This window comes from Sturnira hondurensis, unplaced genomic scaffold (assembly GCF_014824575.4).
Source record: "Sturnira hondurensis isolate 20B ecotype Veracruz unplaced genomic scaffold, ASM1482457v3 Scaffold0006413, whole genome shotgun sequence".
NCBI classification, from domain to species: Eukaryota; Metazoa; Chordata; class Mammalia; order Chiroptera; family Phyllostomidae; genus Sturnira; species Sturnira hondurensis.
Genome location: NW_028079044.1, coordinates 54,779,491 through 54,796,925, shown reverse-complemented (window position 1 = coordinate 54,796,925; position 17,435 = coordinate 54,779,491). Strand labels below are relative to the sequence as shown.

General features: G+C 55.1%; 1 protein-coding gene across 1 annotated transcript in view; it reads left to right on the top strand.

Annotated features, from left to right (window-relative positions):
• The window catches only part of MYT1L (myelin transcription factor 1 like), a 131,089-nt gene that overhangs the window by 80,890 nt on the left and 32,764 nt on the right, over positions 1-17,435 (top strand). Inside the window, exons 12-15 of the mRNA XM_037048659.1 lie at positions 3,352-3,605; positions 5,709-5,945; positions 8,151-8,272; positions 9,124-9,192. Coding sequence (XP_036904554.1) covers positions 3,352-3,605; positions 5,709-5,945; positions 8,151-8,272; positions 9,124-9,192 — 682 coding nt within the window. The remainder of the gene's footprint in view (positions 1-3,351; positions 3,606-5,708; positions 5,946-8,150; positions 8,273-9,123; positions 9,193-17,435) is intronic.

The following is a 17,435-nucleotide window of genomic DNA, read 5'->3' as shown; positions in this document are numbered from 1 at the left end:
TCTCCTCCCTGGTAATGCCCCCCGACCTTGTCTTCCCTCTGGCCTGTGAGCTCCTGGAGGGTAAGAGGCCCTGTGTTCAGATTCACGCCCAGGGGCACCAGGGCTGGGCAGGCTGCCTGTAGCTGGGCAGGGAGTGCTGACAGAGAGCAGGGCAGAGAGAGAGAAGGAGAGGGAGAGGGAGAGACAAAGGGAGGGAGGAAAGCCAAGGGCCCTTCTCTTATCAGACATGTTAAACCCTGTGAAGAGGTGACTTGCACACAGGTGTCACCTATTGGGGTAGCCTTGCAGGAAAGCCCCATCCTCCCCTCCGGACATGCACTCAGGCTTGGAGAGGCAAACCCAGACATGCACCCCATGAGAGAGACAGACATGCCCATGCAGACCGAGAAGCAGGGCAGCGCCCGGTGGTGGCAGAGGCCAGAGATGGCCAGGCCCCAGGTGGGACTAACACATCCATGCGTCCCTTCCTGTCTGGTCTTCATAACTACTAAAATTCTGCAGTACACCAAAAATATGTTCTTTGCCGATCTGCCAAAAAGAATAGGTATTATTTTGACTAGTTTACACCGGACAGCTATGGTTGTGTTGGCTGTTATTTTCATTTGACAACCTAAGGGGCAAGAGGCCAGCGCCCCTGACTGAAGGCAGATATTGCGTGTTTTAACATTCTCATGGCACTTTGAGCAAAAATCACTGCCTTACAGGAAAGCATTAATACGGGAGAAAGCCGGCGCCTCTAGGAGGGTGAGACACGCAGGTAGTTAGACTCCTGTGAGCAGAGCAGGTTAAACAGCAGGTCCTAGTTTGAAGGTGTTTTGCTTTGTTTGGTTCTATTGATCGTATTTCATCCACACAGAGATCACGTGGCTTCTCTTTCTCCAGCAAGAGCAGCCACCTCTCTGAGGGGCATCACAGGAAGGTGAGGCCTGCAGAGACACAGGGCTCACAGCTCTCATGGTGCCCAGTGAGGCCCTGGCACCTAGAAGGACGTTAACCGGCTCCTGGCCACCAGCTGCTTGGAGATGGCGTGGCTGAGAACAGCTCAGCTGCCAAAAGAAACGCCCATAACCTTCCTGGTGCTGCAGGACTCCGCCCCCCCACACACACACACACCGCCCTGTGCTGGGGTTCCCTCAGTGGGAAGGAGGGGCCAGTGGCCCTTAAGCCAGGGACAAAGGCATTCCCGTGCCTGCAGCTCTGCAGCGCCCTCTGGTGTCCACACAGTACTGCCGTAGCTCACTGACCACCAGGGTTTTGTAAATGTCTCACAGATAAACTAGGGCCCAGGGCCTTCATTTGGAACAAAACATTTAGCAAAAGGGCCCATCTGTCCAAGTTGCATCTTGAAGGGGGGGGTGCATCTGTTCCAGGCCCTTCCCTGGGCGCCATGCAGTGGGGTCTCTGGGTATGTGCTTCTGGGGGGGGGGCGTAGACATCCGTCACCAAAGCCAGCTGCACTTTGGACTGGACACCTGATGTCCTGCCTGCTTTAGAAATCGAAATTTACTCACTTCTGAACAAAACTGTTGTTTTTCTTATTGCCATGTACTGCATTTTTTTTCTGAGCCAGTGGCTAGCCCTCACTAGGGAAAAAAAACCCTTCTAATTTTATTTCTCTGGGATTGTATTCCTACCTTTATTACAAGTGAGTGAGTGATGTTAACCTACACACTTCTGCACGTGTGTGAGTGTCTCAGGCTGTGTGCTGGCACTGCCCTCCCCTTGAGGTCATGACAGGCCCCAAGGCGGCCTCCTGAGGGGTGGCTCCATGGGGCCCCTCAGCCTGGCCCCCTCGCCCCCACCCTCGGTGCTCCGAGCTGAGCTCCTTCAGATGGGTAGCGTGGAAGTAACTTACCTATGAGTCACTCCTGCTTGGGGCATGAGTGTGGGATTGACCCGCTGCTCCATGTGAGCAAGCCTGGTCCTAGAGGTTAGCTGCCTGTGCAGTGGCTTGGTGGGATGTCAAGGGGCCGTGGCATGGTCAGTGGCTTGCCTCTTCGCCGTGCAGCCAGCAGGGACAGTGAGCCTTGTCTACAGTGTCAGGAAGGCACAGGCTACAGTGCAGACTTGAGAGTCATCTGCAAGGAAGGCTTAGTTCTTCCTCCATTTGTGTCTGCTTCGGGTGCTTTGGGGTGTGGTTCCTTGGTATTGCTCGTGGTGGCAGACCTGGTTGGCTGTTGACGTTTACTCTGTCGTTACATGCAGTTTTCCTTGCCTCTTCTCGTTGAGGGAAAGCACTGAGCCATCCTCCTCAGGTCAGTGCGGGGCTTATGTTGCAGACTCACCAGTGACAATTTGGGGACACATGAAAGCAGGGTCAGGCTGCAGGCTCCCTCCCACTTGCAGCAGGAATGCAGATGGGGCTAGTGTTCTGGGCTCAGGCAGCCGCAGCCCAGCAGGAGCCCCGTCCCTGTAGCCCTGCACCAGCCCCACAGCCCCCTGTGCCTTCCCACGAAGCTAGTCCAGGCCACATGGGGAGCCGGGAGCTTGCTTGGAAAAGAGATAGCGGGAGATGCCCGAGCTTCCCAACAGGCGGCTCTCTGGTGAAGGGAGGTGTTTTCTGGGGTCCACCAGTGCCCTCCCAGCTCACCTGTTCATGATCCTTGCTCCCAGGACTCAGGGGGAGAAGCCTGACCCCTGGGGTGTTGACAATCCTGGCAGCACTAATGGGCCGTCCTCTTAAATCGTCCATCAGACGGCTCCTTCCGTGCTGGAGGGGCTCTTAGCACTCAAGGGCCCTGCCCACTCCTGAGGGCCCGTCTGGCTACTGGAGAGCCGGCTGCTTAACAGGAAGCTGTGGGTACTGGCTGCGTGCCTCTTTGTCTCAGACCTTCCGGGTCCACAGGGTGCGAATCTGCTCTTGGCCAGCACCCTTTCACCCTTGTGTCTCCCCGTTAGAATCCAGGATGACACTTCTGGAGGAAAGAAGTGTTTTGGTCACACTGTCTGGTGTGCACGCCTAGCCTGAAGGCCATATCCCAAAGCACAGGTCCCCAGAGGCCTCACTGGTGGCCCGGGGCCTGTGCAGCTGTCACCTGCACACAGGACAGTGAGCCCCCTCCTGGTGAGAGGGAGCAGCCAGTCCCTCAGGGGCTGAGCAGTAGTCTGTGGGTCCCCATCACTGCCGGGAGCCCCATGGCCGAGCCCCGAGCTACTGTGGGAGGAGGGTGCGCCCATCGGCCTGATGTGCCTGGCGTCCCGGGAGGCAGGCCAGCGGGCTCCTCCACGTGGGCCCGCCACTGGCCCGCACTCTCCGTGCGATGTGTGTCTGCGCGCAGGGCTGGCGGGAGGTGTGGGTGGGGGGTGCCAGGCACGGCGGGGACCCGAGTCACCCCTGCCCTGTCTCCCCAGCGAAGCGGCTCTGCAAAGACGGCAGCCCCAGCAGCAGCGCCGCCAGCAGCTACGCGCCCAGCAGCAGCGGCAGCTTGAGTGGTGGGGGCGGCGGCAGCAGTGCCAGCAGCACCTGCAGCAAGAGCAGCTTCGACTACACGCACGACGCGGAGGCGGCACACATGGCGGCCACCGCCATCCTCAACCTGTCCACCCGCTGCCGTGAGATGCCGCAGAGCCTGCCTGCCAGGCCACAGGGCCTGTGTGCTGCCCGGGTACGCCCGCCTGGCCGAGCCCACCTGGTGGGGTGAGGGAGGCAGGGCCCATGCACCCCCTGAGGCCACGCTGGCCCTCTCAGGACACAGGGCAGCAGCGGTGCGGATGCCGTGGTCTCACTGAGTGTCCCTTCAGTCGGAGGACACAGTCCTGCTGAGAAATGGCAGCAGTCACTGCGTGTCAGTGAGTGTGTCCCCCTCAAGGCCTAGGCTCACTTCTGTAAACAAATGGCCTCAGAACCCTAAAGGAGCAGTACACCTTGAACTTTAAACATGAGGAAGGCTGTCAAATAAAAGGCAGGACTGGCCCTTACTGCATTCCCAGTAGGTCATCCAGAGCTAGGGAGCAGAGAAAGCACCCATCTGACTTCCGCGGGGACCGCTGGGGTACACAGAGGCAGCCGGCTTTCGTCAGCTCAGCTCTGCCGTCTCTATGGTAGGGCTGTCCTTGCGATTCTCTTGTCCAGGACTCGTGGCCTGTGACGAGGGCAGGAGAGCAGGCTACATGGCCACACAGCGAGCTGCCTGCCTGGCGAGGCCACTAGGTGGCCGGGAATGCAGGTGGTGTGCTCAGAGGACATGTGAGCGGGCATGTCCCCTCCTCTGCGGGAATCAAAGCCTGTCTGTCCATTACCCAGAGCTGCTCAGCCTCACTCAGTGGCCTCGCCCCTGACAGAGTGGTTATGAATCAGGGTGATTTGTACAAGGGGAGAAAGGTCAGTAATTTCATGTTCTGCAAATGCATTCTTCCTATGACTATTTTTATTCCTAGATTTTGGGAAGGATCGGGGGCAGGCAGTTTCCATGGTGACCAGGGCTGCTAAATGTGAGACTGCCACAGGGGAGGGTCTTTAGCAAGGAAAGAGAAAAGACCATGAACCCTTATAATTTTTTTCACTTTATTAAAATCAAACAAAAACTGAGAGAATTAAATCTAACATTATGAAGGCTAAATTAGTATGAAAGCTTGAAATTGGGAGTGCATTTTGACAAAAGAGTTGAAGCAGACTAATACTGTATGATGTATCAAGGTAACAACCCAAAGGACGGGATTTTCATTCCAGGCATCTTCCTGCTGCTGTTCTATCCAAGGGAAGAGCTGCCAGACCTCGGAGTCGGTAGCGGTGTCCCCGCCAGCTCAGAGGCCCGTGTCTGTGGGGCCCCCAGGACGGTGGGGCATCCTGGCTGCTCTTCTCTCTCCTTCACGCGTCCTTCCCTCCCTCCCTCCTCCTGAGAGGTGCACTCCCAAGAATTCTCGATCTGTTTCAAAGCATCTTCAGAGAGAAAGGAATCCACCACGGACTCCTTTGTTCTTGAAGCCAGTGACTGAATGTCTGATTTGCTGGGCTGAGCACAGGCCAGGCCATGACCTCAGCAGTGGTGGCCTTGGCCACTGGGGTGCCCTGGTGGCTCCTCTGACGGTGGACAAGTCTCTGCGTCGTGGGAGTTCAGAAGAGGGGTCGATTCTCGCTCCTCCTCCCCCAACCCCAGTTCTTTTGTTTTCTTCCTCTGCAAGTCCTGAAGTATCTAGCACCAATGAAACCAAACAAGAATTTTTAAGTATATGTCCATTTTAAGAGTACGTAATTCTAGGGATAAGTGTATATTCTGTACAGACACACACACACACACACATTATAATTCTGATTTCGTAATAGGTATTTGAAGTGGAATGGAATCGAAATTAGGCATGCATTTGATTCTTTTCTGGCCAGGCTTACTTCCAGAAGCAGAGATGTGCTGGGGGGAAGGAAGATGTCCATAGGTGAGAGATCTGACTGACAAGTGACAGACGAGGACAGATGAGGGAGATAAATGACAGGCAGATGAATACATGACAGGGTAGATGCGCATGTACATACATACACAGGAGATGGTGGATAGATGGATGTGTGCACATGGGACAGACTGGCCAGCAGAGGTGGCTGCAGGCCCCTGGGGCAGCAGAAGTGAGTAGAGGGCCCACCTGCCCACGCACCGGGGCTTGGATAAACGGGATTGGGTGACATGCTCCTCGAGGGAATTCTGTGCTGGCAGGAGGCAGGCTGCCGTCAGGGAGGGAGCCCCGCGGTCACCTGTCTGTCTCTGTCTGTCTGCCCGCAGAACCCTGACATGGAGGTGGATGAGAACGGCACGCTGGACCTAAGCATGAACAAGCAGAGGCCTCGGGAGGGCTGCTGCCCTGTCCTGACCCCGCTGGAGCCCATGCCCCCGCAGCAGCAGGCCGCGATGAGCAGCCGGTGCTTCCCGCTGAGCGAGGGGGACTGCTGGGACCTGCCTGTGGACTACACCAAAATGAAGCCGAGGAGAGCAGACGAGGACGATTCCAAAGAGATTAGCGTACGTCCTCTTCCGTGGGCTTCTCTGCACCCTCGCATTGGTGGCTAGGTGTCCTCGCGGGGAGAGGCCATCGACACACACCTTAGAGAACGCGCCTTTTCTCTTTAAGTAGGACCTGTAGCTAATGAGACTGTGGAACACATTTTTGGTTGACTCGGGAAAGATTTGTGACTCACATTGATTTGGTGAGACAAAGCATTGACTCTCCCACGTGATGAATTTCCTATTCTACACGAGTGGGCTCTCTCTCAGTCTCGCTAAGAAGTGGGTGAGCAGCACACCACCTCCTTTTCGGGGGAGACGCGCTGCCGTTGTTCGGGGCATTCTTTGCGGGCAGAGCATCAGAGTGAGGCCTGACACGTGCCCGGCCGGCTGCCTGCTGCTGTGGGGCTCTTTGCGGCTCAGCAGTGTCTGTTCCGCAAGAGGCCAGAGCTGCTCCGAGCCGCCGCCAGCCTCACCCAGGTCACTTGCGCAGCTGCCGAGTCTGTGTGGGCTACAGAGTCAGCAGGACTCCTGCGTTCAGAGCACACTGTTAAAGTGGTTACAACTTTCAAATTCAGGTTGTTAAAATATTGGTCGGCCAAAAAGTCCACATGTTTTTTTCCACAAAATAAAAGACATTTTCACCAATATCTTTATTGATTTGGGTCTTTCGAGTATGTCAGCTCTCTCCCGCTATTGACCTCCAGTCAGGGGAGGCCAAGGGCGCTGCTTAACACCTTCCAGTGCACAAGACCACCCCACGGCAAAGGGTTGTTGGCCAAAATGTCAGTAGGACCAAGGAACTTTACAGCCACTACAGACACGTTCGATCAGTCACAGCACCTCCATACACTGCACAGTTCTTTTTTTGCATTTTGGTTGTGTTTTTACCTTTCTTGTAATAATAAAGCATAATACACCAAAATGTTGTGTATTTTCTTCCATCTTCAATATTAGGATGGCTGCACAAAAATTCACCGATTTTGATCATTTTTAAATGCATGCAAATATGACAGCTATCATAATACAATGTAACAAAATTATTTCGAAGTTAAAGACAACTAAGCACTACTAGAGCTATCATATGGAAAAAACATAGTGAACTTTTTGGCCAGCCTAATAATTGTAATATCCTGTAGGCTAAGCAAAGAAAAACTTGTTTTTATTGGGCTGACTTTGTTCTCCAGTATTCAGTCCTGAAAACTGTAACAGCTCTATTCACTGAAAAATTAAACCTCTTTTTTAATACAATGGGGAGACCACCAGCAAAGCATCCTACAGAAACAAGGAGGTGGAGGAAGGGAAACTCTTATCATTTGTAGGAATTGGTGGAAAGTGCCTTTTTGTAAGGCCTTCCCATTTCAAAGCCTATTGTCTGTATTCTTCGGATTGAAAATTGTCACAGGAGTAGCAAGCCACATTCCAGAGTGGTTTTCTCTGCTACAGTCGCATCATCAGAACAGCATACGTAAGGCATCCCAGCTGAATCTCTGAGTTCATTTTAATGAAAATTAAGCCCTTGTAAATCGACAGAAGTGTTTGCATCACGCAGACTGGCATGGAAGTAAACATAATGCCTGTGTTCAGGAGACACATTTGCTCGACACTGCCACCTGTAGGAGTTTCTAGGTCACTGCAGTTGGGCTCACTTCTATAGAAAAGAAAATGCTGCAAAGGAATTATTTAAAACTGCATCTTCTCAGTTGATGTCCTCTTGCTGGGCCTTGAGGACCTGAGTGTAGCAGTCTGCAGTGATTGCTAACAGTGCAGGCAGTCTGAGATCGTAAGCGCGGCACTGGCACTGTGCGGCCAGGTTGGGGTGATGCGGGCAGGGGGCAGCCTGCGCCCATGGGGGTGGGTGGGGGTGCTGGGTGAGAATGGCCGGAGCAGAGGTGATCCCTGTGGCCAGGTCACTCTGTGCCTCTCGTGGGTATGGCTGATGTAATGCTGAACAAGGCCCTACCCTGGGGCAAGTGCCCGTAATTCTGAAAGTTGAGAGCAGTTAATGAGCTACCAGGTCCAGCACAGAAGAGAGATACTCTGAACAAATTTTAGTTTGTTTCTTTCAGGAGGGGCCTGGAGTGGACAAAGATGCATTGTGATTTTAAAGGTAGAGTCAGGAGTGTTGAGAAACGAGAGGCAGCCACCCCAGCTGGGGACGCAGCCTTTGGTCTGTGTGTCGATTATTGTTCGTGTGGCCCTGAAGCTGTGTTTCACCCGCAGCCAGAAGACTTGGACCCATTCCAGGAAGCTCTGGAAGAAAGAAGGTACCCGGGGGAGGTGACGGTCCCCAGCCCCAAGCCCAAGTACCCCCAGTGCAAGGAGGGCAAAAAGGACCTGATCACGTAAGCGTGGCGCCAGGCGCGCCGTCCCTCTTCCTCACTGTCCCTTCCCTCGGCTTACTTCTGAAAACTGATCTGTATCTGCCTTGCCATCTGAGCATGTGACATTCGCAGCACATAAATGTCTCAAGCTGCCGGTCAGCAGAGTGGCCCGCCGTGTGGCCTCGAGTGCGCTCCAGCGCGCTGTGCCGCGGGGACGCCACCCTCATCCAGCCACGCATCCTGCAGCTTCTCTCCAGGGCGCTAACCCCCTTGCAGACATTGCAGCTAAACTGGAAACAATGAAACTTTCTAAAAGTTTTTTTAAATATACTTACTATTTTGGCTGTTTTTGTTTTTGTTTGGTGGCAGATGTCCAACACCAAGGTGTGATGGGAGTGGTCATGTGACTGGTAATTACGCCTCACATAGAAGGTGTGACTTCATTTTTCTCATGGTGGATTCTGTCGTTTCAATTTATTGTTTTCAGCTTACCTCAACAATGCTGTCAGAGTGAAAACGTTCAGCTATGTGTCGCCCCTCCAAGTGCTCTGTGTTGACCTCTGAAAGCATGCTGACGGGTGTGTTGTATAATGCGTTTTCTCTGAAAATAAGCCACCTAAATTGGGAAAATTCCTTACAAGCATTTCAACCAAAGAGTGCAAATATTTTCCTTTTCAAAAATGGTTTATTAACAGACATGATTTCTTAAATTTATATGTGAACATATGCAGAGTTCATTATAAAAAATTCAATATACAGCACTCGCCCCATCACTTTTCTGCATCCAACTTTAATTTCCATGCCGTGTTGTTTGTCCGGGAGGGCCCGCTGGCCAGAGGGTGACTCACGGACTCTGCGGGCCTGTCTTCCAGTCTGTCGGGCTGCCCCCTGGCTGACAGAAGCATCCGGAGCATGCTGGCCACCAGCTCACAGGAACTCAAGTAAGATTTCATGGGAGTCATTCTCTTTGAGAACCGTTCCCTTAGCGGGAACAGAACGGGTGTGTCATCTGAAAAGAAAGCTGTCCTTACAAGGCCACCTGTGCACAGCAGCGCGGGGTCGGGGACCCAAGCATTTTGGTTGCCTGCTGGTAATCCATTCTGCCTTTTTCCCTTGTCGGTCTCCAGCTCTTCCCAACCATACCCTCCCTACCTGGAACTGACTGGAGCGAGTGTGCGCTCTCCTGCACACCTGCACGTGGGAGGGAGGCTTCAGGTCGCTCAGACTTTTAAGAGAAGGTTATAATTTAAAAAGTCGGAAGCTGATGTCTTGAAGGTCAGCAGTTAGCGTGAGTGTCTAACATGAAGGTGCCCCCAGCACTTGGCAGAAGGCTGCCGGGGCCAGAGCTGATGCTGCGGGTCCCCTCGGCCGTGGCCCCGGCCCCTCTCTGGTGACTCACGGCTCACCAGCCCGTGTGGCCAGGCGCTCACACGCACGCACATCCCTCTGACCATTGGATCTCTGTCTCCCCTCTGTCTATTATTTTTTTCTATATTTGAGTGTAAATCTGGCTGCCGCATTTGTCCCCCAGACCAGGGTGTTTCTCCTCCATTACACACATGGTCAGCCGCGTGCAGCTCCCAGACGGGGTCTGGGAGGAGCTGGTTTGAGTCCTGGCAAGTGCCCCAGGGCCTGTGGTACTCTGGTAGGAGGCGACCTGCGGGTGGGGGTTGGCAGAACGGTCGTTCCCAGTGCAATGAGAGCCACGGGCCTCCAGTCATTGTTACAGATGTCATCATGTCACGTTGCTTGGCTTCCATTCTGTTTGAAAGTGGCTTTCTTACCAATGCAGACAGACTGCTGTGGGCAGACCCTATCTATGTGACCGCACCCCTGAATCCCAGCCCTATCCCCTAGCCCATCACCACGCACCAGACTGTCCCGGAGTGTGGGGCTCTGTCTCACACCGTGTCGTTTTTTACAGGATCCCTGCCCAGGGCCCTAGTGCCGTAGATCACCTGCTCATGTTCAGTGGCCTCCTGAACTAGCTCTCCCGTCACCAGACTGCTGGCATCTTCTTCATGGCCCATAAACACCGGGAGGGCTCCCTCTTAACAGCAGTGCCGCCCGTAGCCTCGTCCACACGGTGCCCCGTGGGCCGAGAGCTGTTAGGACGCAGAGTGGACAGAGTTAGCAGGAGAACTTGACCCAGGGGGTCGCAGCACCTTTTTCGTGGCTTGAAACCACCCTCCCCTCAGGGTCAGAGCCAGGCTCACTGCGTTGCACCGAGGCCCGCGCGTCCCAACGTGGGCACTTCCCTGTGACTTTCTTAACAGAGTCCTTTGCAAAGTCTGGCCTGTCTCCATTTCCAACAGGCCCGCTGTCGCCGGGAAACAGCCTTCGCACCACTTGTGTCTGTTGTCGCCGCTAAGTGGCTGGGGTCTCAGCACCCCAGAGCCCAGAGCGGTTTCCTGCAGGGTCGGCTCCGCGTTGGCTCGCATCCCTTGACTTCGGGCTTAGAAGTGTCTGAGGCTCTGGAAGTGCCCGTCCCATTCGGGAAGACGGTGTGGCGGTCCGCTCTGTCAGCGTCTTCAGGGGGCGGTCTGCTGACCCCTCCGCCCGCCCCTCCCCAGAGGGGCCTCATCTTCCAGAGGGGAGCGCCTTTGCCTCCTTTCGGCTCATCTGAAAGCCTCACTCCTGTCTCAACTTGTCTTTGTGACGTAAATCCCCTTTGGATGGACCCTTTCTTGGGAATCTAGACCTGACCAGTTTTCTGAAATGGTTTCTGTTTATTATTGGATCTTCAAAGTAGGGATTTTGATTAAATGTATGCAATAAAAAGTCATATTTAAATGCGCAGTTTTTACTTGATGTCTTTTCAAACTGGAGAAACCATAGATTATATCTTCCTTTGACCTTTGCACTGATGAGTCCCCTCCATCTGCTACTCCTCCGTCTGAGTCACAGGTGCGGACTCATCCCATAAAGACTGAGCAGCTTTCTCTGGACTACGTCATGTGCGGGCTCTTAGCAACAGCTTCCTCTTTCCCCGTAGTTGTCAGGCTCCAGTCAGTGCGCATGCGGCAGCCTCTGCCCTCAGCAATGACGGGTGCCGTTCCCGCAGGGACAGTGGTTCCTGCTCCTTCCTAAAGACACGTTCTAAAGGGGCCCCCAGCCCCTCAAAACTCTTCTCCATCGTGCACCTGCCAGGTGGTGGAAGTTTCTGGAAATGTTCCTCTTGTCTCTTCTAACTCTGGCTTCAAGGCAGTTGGCACTAACAGGACCTTCTTGACCGCAGACTAACAGCGGACTCTGCCAGACAGACTTTGGGTCTTGGACCCTCAAACCTCTCAAACATCCTGAGATGATGCTTCGCTTGGTTCCTACCCAGAGCAACACAGTGGGGATATTCTTTAAAAGAAGCCAATAATTTCATGTCTAGTTAGAGGCAACACGTGAACTGAGCACGTGTTAAAATCCAGCGTGTACATAGATCCCACTCAAGCCCCGGAACTGCCGCACGCACTGGCTCTCCGCGTTCTCCAGTGTGGAGAGCACAGTTTGGGGCTCAGAAGTCGGGTGAGGCGGCACTTGCAGGAGGCATGGGGGGCGGGGCGTCGCACAGGTGGGCGCCCCTCGGCTTGCTCTGTGTGCTGCCTATGCACCCGGCTGTGGGCTTCAAGGATCCACCTGTGCGCTTCCCTGAGACCCCGGGCCAGAAAGGAGAAGAGGGTTGTTACAAGTAAAGTGAGTGTCCTTTTTGGGTGGAAACACTGCTTAACGTGAGCTCTGATGCTGAAGGAAAGCTTCTTCTCTTAAAGCCTCACCTGCTCAGGTCACCTGAGAGGAGTGACGTGAGAGAACTTGCAGACCAACTGGTGTGACTGTGGGCCTGTGTGTAAGAAGTCCTGGCCTCCCGCCAGGAGTTCTCGCCCCCGCCTCTGACGCACAACCACGTACAGGGGTGCGCGGGGCGGAGGGGCCTTGGCCGCCTCCGTAACCAGTTCCAGCCAAGCCAAAACTGATTCCGGTCAGAGGCAAGGACCCCATGAGAGCCTGCAGGCTGGCTTCCGTTGACACTTGGCCCAGCTGTGCTGAGGTGCCCCCTGGCCGAGTGCGAGGCACCCTGAGTGCTATCACAGTGACACTCCTTGCAGGGAGGAAGTCCACGCTGCTGGCTGGTCTCCACTCCCCTTCCTGACGTGTGGACTCCGATCTGGTTAGTGCAGGGCAGAGGCGGGTTCCTGCCCTGGGCTCTCCGCCCTTCTGACAATTCTCTCGGTGTGTGTCCCGTTCTTTCTGGGCGCCTGCCCCAGGCGCTTTCAGCTTGGACACGGAGGAGTCCCAGCCACGTGTGCCAAAACACTTTTAAAGACCTGGTTACATCTGCTTTAAAACAGATGGAAAGAATTGGAGTTTAGCACTTAGGCCAAGGTGCTGCTTTTCTCCAAAGGCTACTCGTTCCTGGGACTGGCTAGGGCCTGTTCTCTGCTGCAAGTGCCGTCTGGCCGCAGGAAGGTCGCATGCGAAGATCTAATGGCGCCTCACTCATGCAGCGGCTCGTGACCTTTCAGGGACTGGGGGCTCACACACTGCCCCTGTGCGCCTGGCTCTGAGCAATAGTCCTCACTTCTGTCACCTTCCGCTTCAAGGTGGACAGTAGTAGATCCACAGACTGCTGTGAATGGCAGTCACCCCCTCGCCCGGTTTCTGTAACAGGCGGGCCTCTCCCCTTCAAGGCCCCGGCCTCTGCCTGCACTGGCTCCTGACAGCAGGTTTCTGTCGGCTCCAGCCTGGCAGGGTAGTGCCGGGGCACAGCATACTCGCTCTTCCTCCTGAGACAGCACCCCACAGACCCTGTCCTAGTTAGAGAGACCTTTCGTTCAGCCACTGCTGCAGCTCCTGGGGACCCCTGGGTCTGTGTGGGACCATCTGCTGCATACACCTTGGGGTAAAGTGGGCACCCTCACACCCACGCACGTGGCCGACTGGGCCTCAGAAGGCTGAGCGTCAGCGAGTGCGGGAGCCTTCCTCCCTGACCCCCAAGGCACCACTGACTGTGGGCCGGGCGTGCTGGCAGGTGCAGCTGCGAGGGCAGCTGGGGAAGCTGGACCCTTCCTCAGACTTGGGGATGGGGGCTTCGTCCAGATCCCCCCAGAGCAGGCAGCAGCAACAGCTGCGCCACCTCACAGGCTGCACGAGGCCCGTCCCGTGCGCGTTCCTGCACCCCCCGCCCCCGGACTCCCCTCCCACACAGGCCAACCAATCAATGAGAGAGCGACACGCCACCTCCAGGTGCGGTCCACACCCCGAATGGCCCTGTGCTTCGCAGACGCCCTTGGAAGTCCTCTGGCCACACTCGAAGTGCAGTTTTAGTGCCTTTGCTTTCATTGGTTAAGGCCTCCCACCCTTGCAGGGTTTGGTGCTGGTTACAGTGAAATTCAGAGTAGAAAAACCGCTTAGGTCATCCAAGGCAGGCAGGGTGTATGTTAACATTCAGGACACAGTTTTTAGTGAGTGGGTCTCCATGCAAAATAAAGGGCAGAGCAAGGCTTCTGCGTTAGAGGGGGTGCCGTTCAGCCCTCTGTGTCTTGGCTTCCTTATCTGAGACATGGGTGGCCTGGGGTGTTGATGACCTCAGCGTGTGAAGGTTCCGTGGTCTTTTCTACTGTGGGTTTCACGGAAGCATCAGCAGGACTTGAGGGAGGAAGATGTGTGAGCTGACTGAACAGCTTCTGTGACCTTGATCTACCAGCCGCAGTGGGGACCCGAGACAAAGACTCCAATTCTGTGCCAAGCCCCTGGGTCCCTAGTCTGGGGGACTTCACCTCAAGCCCTTCTGTTAAGAAAGAAAGGCCGCAGGGGACGCAGGCTGCAGCTCTCCTGTGAGGTCTGGGAAACACTGCCTCGCCTCTTTCTCGGGGAGCCTGCCAAGCCAGCCTCTGCCGTTGCTCTGTGTCTGACACCAGTCAGCAGCACCCAGAAGTGAGACTGCTCCTGCCCACGAGGGGCCGGTGGTCAGGGTTTCCAGGCCAACCAGAAAGACAGAATCTGTCACGTTAGGAGCATCCCCGGGTGGGTGGGGGCAGAGCAGAGACACCCGTGCTGGGGGTCAGGGTCAGGGACTGTGTCTATGCCTCAGGCAGGCGCGGCTCCTTGTGGAAGGGCGGCTGGAGCTGGCCTGGCCGTGGATGGGTGGGACGGGGACGTGGCGGGAGGCAGTGGGGGTGCGGGGCACAGTGAGGGCTGCCTGCCCCTCACGGCGCGCGCACGGCGAGGGTCCCCAGAAGAGCAGCGGGGCTGGATTAGACGCGTCCGGGGCATGTCTGTGCCCTGGAAGGACCACACCTGGACGCTTGGCTGAAGCAGAGCAGAGGGGCTAGAGGAAGGCTCTGTGTGGGGAGGTGGGACTGCAGGGAAGCTGGGCCCTGGGCAGTTCAGGGCTGGACAGGAGTGGACACTCCAGGGCCCCCCACGCCAGGTGCACAGCCTGGCCACTGCAGACAGGCAGCCAACGTGCTCAGCCCGGGGCCTGGAGGAGGGGCCAGCACCCGGGAGCCCGGGCCACTACCGCCTGACAGGCTCGCAGGCTCACGGGTGTGGGCCTGGCACAGCCCCATGCGGAAGGGAAGAGCTCGCAGGACAGGCGGGGCTCCTGGGAAAGGGGTGTCCACTCACTCCTGGTGTCTCCAAACCGAGCGACTGCCAAGAATGTAGGTCCACAGTCAGCTGAGATGCAAAGTAATGGAAGTTGCGTCTAAAAGCTTCTGGACCTTGGTCATTAGTAACTGGCCAAGGAATTTTGTCCCAATCCCACTCTGGGAAAATAGCACAGTTCTTGGAGAGACATCTGACCTTCTGCCTGCCATAGCTGCTGCCTGCCTGGCTCTAGCAGTTCACACTGGCCCTTCAAAGATCAGTCCACAGTGGCTGTGGCAGGCTTGAACTTGGGCTTGGTGCCTCAAGCCCTTTTCTCTGGGATGCCGGGGAAAGTCTAACTCAATCGTTGTTGCCTGGGAGACTCTCATGTTTTCTCCTGTGATGAATTCGGGAAACATTCCAACTTCAGAATAAGGCCACGAGGAAAATGTTTCCTGTGAAACATTTCTTAGCTCCCATTTTCCCATCAGAAAGTACTGAGTGATACTGCTTTTTTCTAAACAAATGAAAGTGATTTCTCATCTAGTCAGAGATAAAGTGTATTCTTTGAATGAATTTATTTTTTAACTTCTGGATTAGTCCCTTTATAAATCATATAGCACATAGGATGCATGTGAACAAAAGGAAAAGATTGTTTTCCTTACAATGTACAGTTATTTCACATGTATACATGTATGCGTGTAATGTACACACATGTAGGCATGTAGTTTGTTGTTGCTATCAGTGCTGCTGGGTCTGGACCCGAAGGCAGATCCAGGTCCTTTCAAAAAACCAGTTAGATTGTCTTGCAGTCTTCTGTGTCCGGTTAAACTTGGCCTTTCCTAGTTCACGGGGATCGGCCCCGCTGTCACTGAGGCAGACCCGTCTCCGCTTCAGGGCACTCTGGGCACGGCCTCGGGGCAGGGCAGAGGCCGGCTGCTGGGCGAGGATGTCTGGCCAGCGGCATGAGTACGTCAGCCTTCACTTGTAAATTTGAGGTTCCGTTCCAGCAAACACTGCACTAATTTACAGTTCCCCAGAGCAAAATGAATGAAGTTGGAAGTAAAGTGGATGTTCCCTTTGGGAAGTCATTGACAAGGATTTCGGAGGGCATTTTTTCCTAGCAATTGCAGGCGCGAGAACCATTCTCTTTGGACTTCTTCCTCGGCTGGAAAACTCTGTCAGGGTGAAGGGCTGCTTGTGGCCCAGGGAGCGAAGAGGCTGGTGGGGGCGGTTCCCCCTTCGTCCCCGTCTGCTCACATTCATTCCAGATGTGGCCAGGCTAGAAGGACTGGACTTCCTGGGGCAGGCAGTTCAGGGGGCGTCGCCTCCCACCTGTTTTACTCTTCAGTTGTGTGTGTACAAAAGAGACCTTTTCCTGGCACCGGTGGGTTCCATCTCATCGTCTGCACTCCATCTCCAAGCCCCACAGGGGCCTCAGGTCCCCTTTGTCTGTGACCCCGAGACGGAGACGCCCCGCCTGCCCCCAGGAGGGTTGAGGAAGTCTCGGTGGTGTAAGGAGACCGAGGCCCCGCTGAGACCTGCCTTCTTGGCACAGTGCCCTCGGTAGACGAGGCAAAGGAGGTGTGGCGCACCCTCACGGTGCCGCTGTTTCCAGAGTCCTGCGCGAGATGGGAAGCGTCATCGCTTTGGACCATGGGAGCAGCGCCTTGTGAGTGAGCAGAATAGCTTGGGTTACGTGGTAAAGAATCAGCTTCACAACTTGTACAGAAGTTCAGCTTTGCTTAACCAGGCATCACCCGGGGCGGGTCCTAAGGCCGCCTGCTTCAGTGACTAAATACACGGGCGTGGTTAGCGTACTCATTGATACTTGGGACTCTAGTGCTGTTGGAAGCCTGCTCTCCATCAGCACCTTAAACACAGGGGTCCGGCACAAATAACACCCCTTTTCTATTATATGAAAATGTTTTTATTACAAAATCACTTGATTTTGTGACATAACAACATCACACTCAAGCACAGCACGTGACATTTTAGGTGAAATGTTCAAATTGCTGTCCGTCTCATGCGAGGCGCCCACGTTCCCTGACAGGCACGCTCACTGGCATCGCTTCTGCCGGACCCTGTGCTTCTCCTCCAGGCTGGCTCGTGCGGCTCACCAGCCCGCCTGCGGGGGAGAGCTCGCGGGGCGGGCGCACGGGTGAGCAGCAGCACTTCCTTGTTCCCGTTCTTGTCGCACTTCTCACGGTCCAGTGTTCAAACAGGTCACTTGTTTCGCCTAATCTTCGCTCTCAAGGCTCAGAGGGCATCCCGCTCTCAGCTTTCACACTCAGGGACCTGTGGCCAGGTCCTGACACTGCCCCTGCCTGAGACCCCCGCTCAGATGCATGAACAGCGATGTCTGGCCTCCTGGCCTCCCGGCCTGGGTTTTATTTTTCGGAGGTCACAGACCGATTGGACGTTGACATGCACTTCCCACGTGTGAGGAGGAAAATGCTGTGGCTGCACAACCCTGCCCCACGGCTCCTCTCTAGCAGGGGAACCTGCCTCTAAGGCAGGGGCGTCAAACTCATTTTCACCGGGGGCCACATCAGCCTCGAGGTTGCCTTCAAAGGGTCGAATGTAATTTCAGGACACAAATGTT